At 40.6% G+C, this 12,266-nt stretch overlaps 1 protein-coding gene across 1 annotated transcript; it reads left to right on the top strand.

Annotated features, from left to right (window-relative positions):
* Positions 1 to 8,181: 8,181 nt before the first annotated feature.
* LOC308221996 (carbohydrate sulfotransferase 9-like) lies at positions 8,182 to 9,581 on the top strand (the record flags this gene model as incomplete). Its single annotated transcript, XM_080619476.1, has 2 exons — positions 8,182 to 8,275; positions 8,731 to 9,581. 2 exons carry the CDS (start codon positions 8,182 to 8,184, stop codon positions 9,579 to 9,581), a joined length of 945 nt encoding a protein of 314 aa, XP_080475602.1.
* Between the last annotated feature and the right edge of the window lie 2,685 nt (positions 9,582 to 12,266).

Below are 12,266 nucleotides of genomic sequence, written 5' to 3'. Positions count from 1 at the left end.
GTTTCAGGTGAAGAGGCTATTTCTGTAAAAGAGCAGGCACCAAAACACTGGTGTATGTACTTGTACAGGAGCACGAGAGCTTTTGGAGGGGTATAACAAAGGAAGAGTTGCGGGTAGTGAGAGTAGAGGTATGGCTTTGAAAAAAACAGTGTTGGATCCTGAAAATGAGGGTCAAAAGCTGGACTAGAATGATGGAAGAAGCTGATGAGATGGGTGCAAAAAGGAAAATAATTCCAGGAGAGATATTTTGTATGCACTGGTGTATAAAAAGAGAAAGTGAGATAATGGCTGCCATCAGTTATGGTAGAGGGGTACTAGTGGAGGGAACACAAGAAGGCTATAAATGAGGTGAACAGCAGCCAGGAGGCTGGGCTATTACAAACAGTCTGGCAATTGGTGTGCAATGGCAGGAATGAATGAATCAATTTTACACAGAGAGGTGAAGAGCGGGAGGGGACAGAGAGGATCTAGGGTTGAGACAAGGTACATAGACTTCAATGGCAAGGACAACATTGCTATTACTGGCAGTGACTGAGAAATATGGGAGGGAACTGTTGGACGCATGAAAAGCCAGAGACCTAGTTATAGTGAGAAAAGCAGAGGGATTTTGTGAGGCCTCACGTCCCAGAAACAAGCCTGACAGGAGGTCATTCATTGCCACCGTAGTAGGAGTGCGTCATGTTCTAAGCTTTTTTTCCATGCTCTCTTTTCTCCCTTTCGTCTTACTTTCCAGGTTTCTTAGGCTCATCTAGATTCCCTAGAAGAAAATGGTAAAGGTTGCTGCCCTATGGTTAGTTTTATAGTGGATTAAATGCCAGTTGATATGTGCATGGGACCTTGAATTACACATTCAGATAAGAAGTCCGCACAGTCCATTACCAGTTAATCAAGTAGAGGGGGCGGATTTTGTTCCCATATTATCTGCCAGGCCCCAAAAGCACTAACAGGGCACCAACTATCCCTGCTCAGCTCCCTTTGGGGCTTTTCTGCTGTTGTGGATTTCATCTATCCTGTCCACAGCCCCATGTCAGCCCCTCAGGGCCGTCAGTCCCTGCCCCAGCAATGCTGCTGCAGGTCCGGTCCCCAGCTCCCCATGGCCCAGCCAAGCTGGGCTCACCCGTGAGCTGATGTTACTATGGTGATGGTCTGGTTTCTTGACTGAATCTGGCCACCATCTCCAGGTATCACCCTCTGCAGGTGGTGTTGGATCCAGGCTGGTCAGGCCTCTGCCACGCTGGCCATGTGGTTACTGCACTTGTCTCCCAGCTGCCATCTGAAGGGAAGAGCTGTCCCTCACTGCTTCCTGACAATATTAATTGGAAGTGGCCATACTTACAGCATCAAAAGCCTGTGGCCTTTCTGGCTACAACTACAGGAAGAAAAAACATAGACAAGTTTGATCACACAAGGGTTGGGTTCCAGTGCATGCGTGACTGCAGTGCATTTAATGTTTGTTGATTAGTTTTGAATAGTCCTTTCTGTTCTCATTTCTTTGAATTCGTTCTTCTCCATCTTCACTGATTTATGCTTCACATCTTTTCCATTCCCATTCTCCACCTCCCTTTCCCACAACATCATTTGAGCGGGCTACACAGCCTTGCTATTTCCCATGGCCTGGGTTCTGCCACTAAGGTTGCTGCTCCCTGCCTCTTTGGGACTTTTTTCTGTCAGACTCTGCGCTGCCTTTACTCATGTACCCTTTTTTTTTCCCCCTCATTTTGGTTCTTTTCATCCCCAGATTGGCTTTTCCTTTAGCTTGCTCTTTTGTGGGCTGTTTGGTAACAGTTCTAGCACACTGGCAGCCTAACTGGTGTTGGCATCCCTGAAAAGAAGGATTTTAAGGAGTGATTTTAGGTGAAAAACGTAACAGCTCTGTAGGTGCTTCAGAAACAAACTTCTTCCAAAAAGGAGGAGAGCACAGGAGAAAGCAGAAGCTATTTATTATTGAGGGCTAATGGTTGCAGAGGCTAGCAATATGACTGATCAGGAGGTAAAGGTGAGCTTTTAATACTGCATGAGAAATGATGGGTAAAGAAAAACCTTGGAAGACAAGACAAGGAGATGCCATGGGATGAAATAGAGAAGGAGAAGCTAAAAGAAAGACATGAGAAGGTGATTTAATGAGAGTAATAAGCAGTTCAGTAGTGGCAATGAGGAAGGTAGCACTGCAGTTGCTGAGACCAGAGAGAAATGCAATGCAGTACTAAGGAGCTGAGATGACCGCTGCAGGGAACAAGAGTTTTAGCTTGTGCCTGTGTTGGAAATTGTGACTTTGTACCCCCCTAACTGCTGTGAAGTGTGCTACTCTGAGACACCCCTCATCCTCTTCCTCAGTAGCCCCCAGTCTAGCTCATATGTTATCTCCTTACTGAGATTGTACCTGAGCTTCCACGTACTGAGCATAACTCCTTTCAGCCCTTGCTGCTGCAAGTGAGATGATGTCAGACCTTGGCTCTTGTTGGCAACATGAACCATATCAGAAGGTTCTCCCAGCCCTTGGCTGACTGTGGCCTGTTGAAGGTCCCTAATCTACTAATAATTTTCCACTAAGTGGAGCAGGCCAGCCTGCCTGCTAAGACTCCAGTTTCTGGGGTCTCCCTCCCTCCCTTCCTCCTGTCTGTCCATAGCAAGCAGAGGAACAAGGTGGGTACAGATTTAGGTGAGCAACGCTCTTGCTTCTAAAGGTGCAATTCCCCCTGTTATAACAGCACAATCAGAAGTTCATCCAGCAAAGCTTGTTTTTCCTGTTTGTTTTTTTTTTTTATTCTGGCTGTCCCTGGGGGCTTTCTACACGTCATCCCCTCCTTACCTTCTGTGTACCCAGGTACATATCAGTACGTATGTATTTGCAGTTGTCTTTTTGGAGGGATTAACAGGGTTTAAGTACAGAATGGGACTCAGCGACTGAGAATGTTATCTGTTTCCAGAGATTTTCCCTGCCTTCTACTGAGCTGTGCTACTGGTACCTTTTCTAACTTCTGGCTTCAAATGTATCAGGAACACAAAAAAGCATTGTAAGTTCACTCTTTTAATCTGGCAAGTCCCACTTATCATCAAGTGGGGTACAGAGGATCACCCCGTATGCTCAGCTGTGACCAAGTTCTGTCTGCAAAAAATGAACTTGGGACACACCTTTGTAAGTTTATCAGCAGGAGAGGTTAAATACTTATCAAACTACTTAGTTTACTCAGAGCAAACAATACACCAGTATAACTGATATTAATGTGTTTCTGAACTACACTTGTGTGTGTATTTATAGACACATCCATATAGTTCAGAAATATACACACACATGAGTGTGTGTGCATGAATTTCTGTACTTGGGTAATAGGTACCATACATAAAGACTTAACATTATTCAACATTTCCAGTTATAGGGCTTCTAATTTTTTAAAGGATTGCTTTTTTCAGACTGATTTTTTTAATACTTCTTTACAAACTGCAGATTTTTCAATTGGTTCAGGAGAATGGATTAAACAATGATTAAGGAATGCTATATTATGAATCATTTTTTTAGTAGTGCAAGGACAGAATGATTCTATGATTCTATGATTCTATGTGCCAGTGATACCTGTTCAAGGCAATGCAATGTACTTCTTGGGTGCTTATACTAGGAATAAACCTGCGTGGCACGAAGGAGAACTTCAATCTGAGTGTGATGTGCAAGTCATTTACTTCTATGACTTTCTCATTAAAACATCTTTGGACTGTCTATTTCCTAATTGAAAGAGTACTAGAGATTCTATATCAAACCTTGTTTTGTTCAGGGGAAAACAAACTCAGTACAAAGCCAAGGTTGGTGGTTGAGTGAGTGTTTGTGGTGTGGCTACATATGGTATGAATAAAGTCCAGACCATGAACAGACATATGGGATGGTTGCAGAAGATCTAGTATCACAAAGTGGAAAGCAAGTATGAGGTGAATGAACCAAGAGAAAGGAATTTAACAGAAAAAGTTATCTGATAACTCAGGCATATGATAATTCTGTGGCTGCCCTGGAAAAGTACAATCTCATCGAGACAGACCTCTTCTGGGTCAGATGATCTAGCTTGACATACAGGGATGTGTAAGTAGGTTTCCAGCCACTCCTCCATATCCAGTGTATCACATAGAAAAAAGGGGATGTTGAAAATAATAAAAGCAGAAAATTGTCATAAATTTCTTGAAGGGAACAAAAGAATGAAAAGAACATTTTATGATCAGCAAACTTAAGAACAAAGACACAAACAATATGATGTAACTTAGTTTGATTTTGTTGTGAGGAGAGTGTATATCAGGAAGAAAAGAATCTTGACAATGGATTAGCAGAGGGAGATGGCAGAATTATCAGCCATGCAATGAAAGCTGGAATTCAATAAGAATCTCTCATTTTATAAAGGCTTCAGGACTTTTCCCACATCTTGCATGAACATAAGATGATTAGCATTGCTTTCTCCAATAATCTGTTCCCCATTTGATACCATTCTTGGCTTGAGCAATTATGGATTATGTTATAGGAATGGATCTCACCAAACTGACTTACTATTTTTGTTTGTATTTTTTGGATTAAGGTAATTACATTGATATAGTGGATTTAGAATTGTATAAAGCATTTAACTTGATACTGCGTCATATTTTGGCAAACAAACTAGAAAGCCATAAGATCAGCTGGACACACATTGAAGGAATTAAGCACTACCTAACTGACAGGCCTCAAAAAATCTCATCAGCTGATAGAAATCCTTCCGAAAGGTTTCTGCAAGAGCTCTAATGAGGATCATTCCTCTTACTGCCAGAAAGTAATGGCCAAGAAAGTCATAAAAGGATTTCTGATGAAGTCTGCAGAATCTGGTAAGACAGTGCAAGGTGTCCCTGCCCATGGCAGGGGGGTTGGAACTGAATGATCTTAAGTTCCTTTCCAACCCTAACTGTTCTATGATTCTATAATTCTACATGCAGAGCTGGAAACATTAAGCCATAGTGATGAATGGTTGATCTATAATGATGTGATCTAAGAACAAGCAAACTCCAACAGTTCAGTGTACAGCAGTTATCTAGAAGATTTTATGCTTCATTAAAAATTACAACCAAAAAAATCCCCCCTGCCAACTATGTGTAGTAATGAAAAGGCAGATTAATGCCCTATAATGAGTTTTTAGTATTTTCTCCTCCTTCTGGGTATAAGTTAGTTTCAAAGAGACATTTAGATCTCTATTTGCTGTGCTACTTTTCACTATATTTCTGGGTTTTTTTTGAGTTCTATGGTACTGTTGTTCTGCTTTGCCTGTGGGAGTCTGTTCTGCTGCCCTTTGGTTACAGCAGAACTAGACTATTATGGAGTTGTTGTCCTAATAGATTCACCACACCTTGACTGAGGAATGCCTTGTAGTTACCCAGTTACCTTAAATCACACTTAATTCAAGGTAGGAAGAGGTAAAATGCAAATAGAAAGATTAATTCCTTGCATCTAAACCAGACAACACAATTACAAATATCTGGAAAACACAAGTGAAAAAATAGAAGAAAAAGTTCATCTGATCTACTGACACTGAATGTATCACAAAGGTTGTTTTTAGTTTGGATTTCCCTCCTCCCTTTTTTCATTTCCAGGTAACTTGTCCCTCTTCTGACAAAACAGCTCTCAGAGTTTTCCTTCCTCCTATTCCTCAGGTTGCTTTTAGGTGATTTTCATCACTGAAGACCTTGCATTATACAGAACTCCGTATTGGGTTGCCCCATCAGGAAACATCTTCAGAAAAAGCCTTTGGACTTCACCTTCAGGTAGCTTCTCTGAATTATCATTTTGACCTCACTTGATACTGGATGGCTTTAGCTCTTAGAGCCAGTCTGCACTTTGAAGTTTTGTAAGGGGTCCAGAAAGATTTTACCTGTCATCTTTTAGCTTGTTCTAGCCCTCCTTTTAGTCTGACCATTCTCCTCAATCAAAATAAGGATTCTTTTGCTTCCACAAATATGCAAATGTTTTAGTAGAGGAGTTGTCTCCTGTGTTTGACTAGCTCATAAACAGCTTCTTTCCCTCAAGGAGGCAAGTCTCCTCTGGTGACTCATTGACACGTTTCAACATGAAATATGTCTTACGGCAGACCTTATATTCTGTACCGGTAATTTAATTAACAAATGTATATCATAGAAGTATCTAAATAGGGTAAATTAATCTAGTTAATTTTCTGATTCCTGAGACAGGTATGATAACAAAAACTACCCTTATACTCTGAGGTGACAGCATTTAAGGTAAATCAGGCCCGATTTCTTTCTCCTAACCATACTCTAACAAGGAGTCCCTTCACAGAATTGTTTAGTGTCATATTTATTTTAATTGCTACACAGCATGAAATAGTGTCTTCAAACCACTTGTGAAGAAGAATACAAAGGGATCACTCAGTCTTAGACCTCATGAGTTCAATGAACAACCTGTCTGACTTTAGCTGGCCTTGAAAGTAGCCTTTGATGCATTAGAAATCAATAGATAACATGATGAAGGGAGAATTGATGTGCAGCGAAGCAAAGGTTTAAGGCTGAAGACCAACCCATATTTTTTCTTGTAGCCTTTATAATAGTCTTACTCAGCCAAGAAAATACAAAAATATTGACGAAATACCACAATATGTAAAAATGTTGCATTGATTTGGATGAATATTGTAACAATCGAACGTAACACAAGTATATTATTAACATATGTGACTGCAGATTTGTTCATAATGATGTTTACAGGTCAGAGAGAGTGTACAGTCATCCCCCTCCATTTCACAGGTCATGCCTAAACTAAGATTTAATCATGAGTAATGCTGTTAACTGTGTGATTTTGAAGATATTTGGGTAAACATGTGTGATACAATAATCAGCCATCATCCCTGAAAGGAAGAAGCCTTGTGTGCAGCTACAGTGTCAGCAATTTAACTAGTGCTGCCTCTAGTGCCGTCTCAGAATACACAGGAAAAGTTTCCATTGTGGCAGATGGAGTTCATGTACATCCACACCTGAGGGGATGAGGGCATCACAAATAACTTCCAGAGTGGTCCTGTTGTATCTCTGTAAAAACAAAACAGAAAGAAGTTTAAGTTACATCCTTAAGAAATCCAGGCAATGATGATTTTATTGCCAGCAGGTTCCGGGTGAAAAACTGAAAGTAGAAAAGGAAGATGGTGTTGCTTGACTTTTTTGATGGTACAGACTTTATGGGACAGAAATAGAATGTCACGTTTGCCAGTAGTTATGGTTTTGCACTTAACTTTGCTATTTCAAACAAAAAAACGATGAAAAGCATGCTGCTGAAGAACTTTGTAGTGGGGGCAACACAGGAAGATTGCACAGAGGGCTTAGAGAGCTCTCTCTCCAGGAAGTGCAAAGGGACAAAATGAGTGAGCACAGGAGAGGGAATATGTTGAATGTTGGACTGCATTGGTCTTCTCTCCTTTTATCTATGAACATGGGACATATCCTTTCCCGTTGTCTCCTCTGCTGCTTCCACATGCTTCCTGCCAGAGTGAAACACTTGGGAGCTCTTATGGCAGCAAACATAAACACTGCAATGTCTTTGGGAGAGAGAGAATGTGAGAATTCATCTATTACTAGCAGTTAGGATTCTCTGGATTGTGGATTCTCCTGCAGTGAATATTATTTGTACAAAGTGGAAAGCTTCAGGGCAAGAGATGGGAAGAATCTCATCCTGAATGTATCATAGGCTTGCAGATAAGCCTGTTGCAGGTTACAGCAAACTTTGTATTCCCATATTCTAACGTAATGTTATTTTTTAAAAGAATACAACTCTGTAATCATAAATGAAGCTATTGTTACACAATATGAAGGGATACAGAGTTTGCTTGGCAGAAAGACCATATTTACATGAGGAGAAGGGGGAAGCATTTGCTCATACACAGTCCATTGTTGTAAGAATGTATGTTTTAAGTTTTCTAATACTTTGAAATGGTCATAGTATTTGTCTATTCAGTTTAACAGTATAATTAGGGTGAGTCTTTTTCCTAGTAGAATTTTTACTTATTGGCAAAGCCTGTTTTTATAGGCTTAAAAGGTCTTTCTGCTATTATAAAGTCTGTAAGGGAATACCCTGTTATCTTTGTTATATCAGTTGTACAAAATCTAACTTGTATTGTTTTTCCTTGTTGACAGAAAGGCAGATTTCCACTTTAGAGTTCATGTCATCCTCCTTCCTGTGAAAATAATATGAACCAGAAGGTGTTAATTTTCCTTCTCCCAAATTTTATTTTTGGGATGTTTCTTTTTGGCTTTTTTTGTAAGAGACAAAAAAACCTAACAGGTGAGTAAAGAATTTACTAACAAAAAGACTGAATGTTTTCTAGAACCAGGGACACCTTTCCCAAATATTCTAGAAAGTAACTACAGAGCCTTAGTGGTAAACAAGGTTGTGAAAACATCCAAGGCCCTGCCACTATTGCTAGCTCAGCAATATATGAGAGGGAGAGCACTACAAAGAATCAGTTGACATTAGAAGTGTTAGAGCATCGATCTTGATTAAAGTAATACTGCTAACATGTTGAAAGTTTTCATTTTAACAGACTTTTCACTAAGCAGAACAGTTTATTGTGTTTTTGCCATAGTGGAGTCTGGTGACAGAAAACAAAATACTGATTCTAGTATCTTCATTAGGTTTTTATATGCAGGACGATAGATTGAGTGATATGAGTGTCACAAAGAAAGAGACTTAATAAGTCTATTTCACACTAATGGTTTAAAGTTCTTTCTTGGTTGCAGGTGTTTTTCCTGATCCCACTGAAAACTGGCTGGCAATTCAGAATGATCGCAAAAGCACACTGGCTTCTCTCTGCCTGAAGAACAGCCTCCTCAAATTAAGAAGTAAATTGGATTCTCATGTCGCAAGCCAGCTCTTTGTGGAGCACAAACATAAATTTATCTACTGTGAGGTGCCCAAGGTAGGCTGTTCCAACTGGAAGAGAACTATTTTTCTTCTCCAAGCAAACTTAAATGCTGAAGCTTCTGAAATTGAGCATGACCACATCCACCAAACCTCACTGATCAAGAAGCTGGTGGCGTATCCTCCTGCCATACAAAACGAATTTCTGAACAACTACACCAAAGTGATGTTCACCAGACATCCCTTGGAACGGCTGGTTTCAGCTTACAGAGACAAGCTTCTGCACTCTGAGCCATTTTACAGTGTCACTGTGGCTAATGAGATTAGGGCAATGTTCAGGAAAGACAAAAATTCATCTGAAAAAGTGAGTTTTCAGGAGTTTGTCAATTTCATTGTAGCAAAACCACCAAATAGTCTTGACATTCACTGGAAACCGATGTTTCTGCTCTGTGATCCTTGCAACATTCACTATGATATTCTGGGTAAGTATGAAACTCTTAGGTTAGATTCTGAGCATGTTCTGAAAGTCATTGGAGCACCAAAGAGCCTGCACTTCCCCAACTTAAAGAGGTATGGCTCAGAGAAACGAACTAATGGTGATATCACCTTGGAGTACCTCAGACAATTGAACTCAGAACAAATTGAGAAGATCAAAAAACTGTATCAAATGGATTTTTTCTTGTTCAACTATACTATGGAATATGAGGATTATTTTTCCCTGAATGACTAATGTAGGTTAAGCAAAGAACAGTTTCCTCTGTACAAAACAGGCTGAACCTGTCCTCACAGGTGCTTGATAGGTGGATTGTTGACTGACTGCTGCTGAGATTCTACTGGTGTTTGAAGACGTGGTTAATCATCCTAAGCACTCTTATAACAAATCCCTGCCATGATCTGTTGTACTGTACAGTGCTTTACCTATATGAAATGATTGTCTTCCTGTTGATCATTAATGGCATATGTTTGTTTCATGAAGACTGTTTATAAATAATAGATTTTTGTCTGTTGGTAAGAGGGGAAGGATGGAGAATGTTGCTTTTCACAATGAATATTTTTAGGACATAATTTTTTTTTACATTAAGGACTTCAATTTTTTACTAGAAAAAGACATAAGAAGCAATAAATTATCTTCTTTAGAGTTAAACCACTCGTCTGCAACAGCCTCAATCATGAATCCTGTAGAAAAGAAGCAAATAACTTCAGATGCTTGAAGCTGCATTGCATGGAATTTAATGCCTGATTATATTCTCTTTTAGCAGTGCTGTCACCACAGCCCACCAGCCTAATCTCTCAAGCAGCTTAGTTGGCAGCAATCCAGACAGGGTTTCCCTTATATCTCTTCAAAATCTTCTGATGAGCAGCAGGTCTGGTGTTCCTGGTGACTTTGCACTCTTCACCACCTTTGTGAGCATTATGGTCTGATTTAAGAGGGAAGGCCTGAAAAATATATCTTTTCTTTTGAGAAGTAGGTAGATGTACTCCTAAACTGTACCACTGAGGTGGTGCAGGATTTAAACCCTCAGTGGAAAGGTGACTCTTACCTGTTCTCCAAAAGCATTTACCACCCAGTCAACTGGCTGGGCAGTCAGCACAGGTGAGACAATGGGCTTTCCCCATTTGTGCCTGCTGGAGCCCATGAGCTCTTGGGACTAGTCTGAGCATGGCAGTTAGGTAGAGCTGGGTAACTTCAGGTAATACGTTTGTTCTGCCTACTGCTTTCTCACCTCACAGGAGATTGAGTGCAAAGAAATTGATTGTAGTATTATGGTGAGGGGAGCAATGAAGCATGTGTGAGAAGCAACTCAAGCCATTATCCACTTCTTATATTCCTATGTGGCTCTAGTTTTGGATCTGTAACTGCTATTAAGTACAAGACTTGCTCCATTTTTTGAAAATTACTGCCTAGTCACATTGGAAATTGTGACTTTATTAATTGTAGCCAGTTTTAGAAACTAATAATGAGTATTAGCATCACCTTTAGGGGATGTCAGTCTCTCAGGAACCATCTTGAAAATCTCTCAAATGCTCTTAGTTCCTATCAGCTATATCTGCAAATGTACAAAGGCTGGCAGGCAAGTCTTGGATCCAGAGTTGGCTCACGGCTTCTCAATACATAGAAAATGACAGGGACAAAATAACTTAATCATACTGCAGCGACCAGTCTGTACAGCCTTTGCTGCCAGCAGCATGGTCAAGGAAGAGGGAAAAGGAGGCTGATAAAAATGGATGCAAGGGGATTTGAGTCATAAGGGTTGTGAAGACAGCTTCCAGCGCAGGGTAGTCTATCTCAAAGGGAAGATGTAATGATATATTGAACATCAGCTAGAGACACTGATGGGACCATAGTGTCAGGAGGAAGCAGAGGAAGAAGCTTGCTACATCCCTCCTTGATGGCAGATGGCACACAGAGCCAGGACTACTGTTCGGTACATCTGGCAGCTCTTGCATGGCTGACTATTCCATAAATGAGGCAGCTTTGGCACAGGGAGAGATCCAAAGTGAAAAGGCCAAGCAAGAACAGCAAGAAAATAAAAGCTTGTGATTTCATGTAACGTGTGATTTACATTGGTGGTTCTGGATCTTACCCTCACCACTACCATATTTGGTGTCCCCACAGTCCTGTTATCCCCCAGTACTCGACTGCTTGTGCTGCCTTGGCAATGCTGTAGTTCATGTGGATTTCTTTTACTTTTTAATTATGCTGAGGCAGAGGAAGCTGGAGGTGATTCCCATCAGAGCTAAGGCTATGCAGAGGGATGCAGTCTCTCTCTCCCCTTCTCCCCCAAATCCGAGCCATCTCCAGCTACCTGCCTTTCCTGCTTTCTTTGTCAGATCATGCAGAGGAAGAGAGGAATAAGATTTGCTTCATAACTTGCTTCTACATGACAGATCCCTCCAGAACTATATCTAAAGCTGTAAATATATCTAAAGCTACTTTAATTTTCTGGCACCAACAGACAGCCTAGAAAAACTGAAGAAATGATACTGACAGTTTGATAAGTGTCTTTGTTATCAGCACTTGAGTAGTTAACACTCCCCTCCAGTTTCTTGCTGCTAGATGCAAGTTGCTTTCTATTCTTAATTCCTCTTTCACACAGGATCTCATATTCTTCCTACAGTGCTGACAGAAAACGGATGGCTAATTCATTCATCACAAGCACTAGTCAGCAACAGAGGCTATTGGTGCAGAAAAATCTCTGTAACTATTCACACCGGACATTTACCTATAGGAAACTGTAAGTAGCACACTGCCTGGAACCACTGGCTGTTGTAATGCTGTTAACTGGTTTGGATCTCAACAAAAGAAACCTGCAGAAGATGTGTGTGCATGTGTGCACATATAACAACAGTTTTAGGAAGCAAAATGATGTAAGTTGTGCATTACCCATGCTAACAAAATGAGATTAACAGGCTG

Source organism: Psittacula echo, assembly GCF_963264785.1.
Source record: "Psittacula echo genome assembly, chromosome: 5".
NCBI classification, from domain to species: Eukaryota; Metazoa; Chordata; class Aves; order Psittaciformes; family Psittacidae; genus Psittacula; species Psittacula echo.
This window is presented reverse-complemented; position numbering and strand designations above follow the sequence as displayed.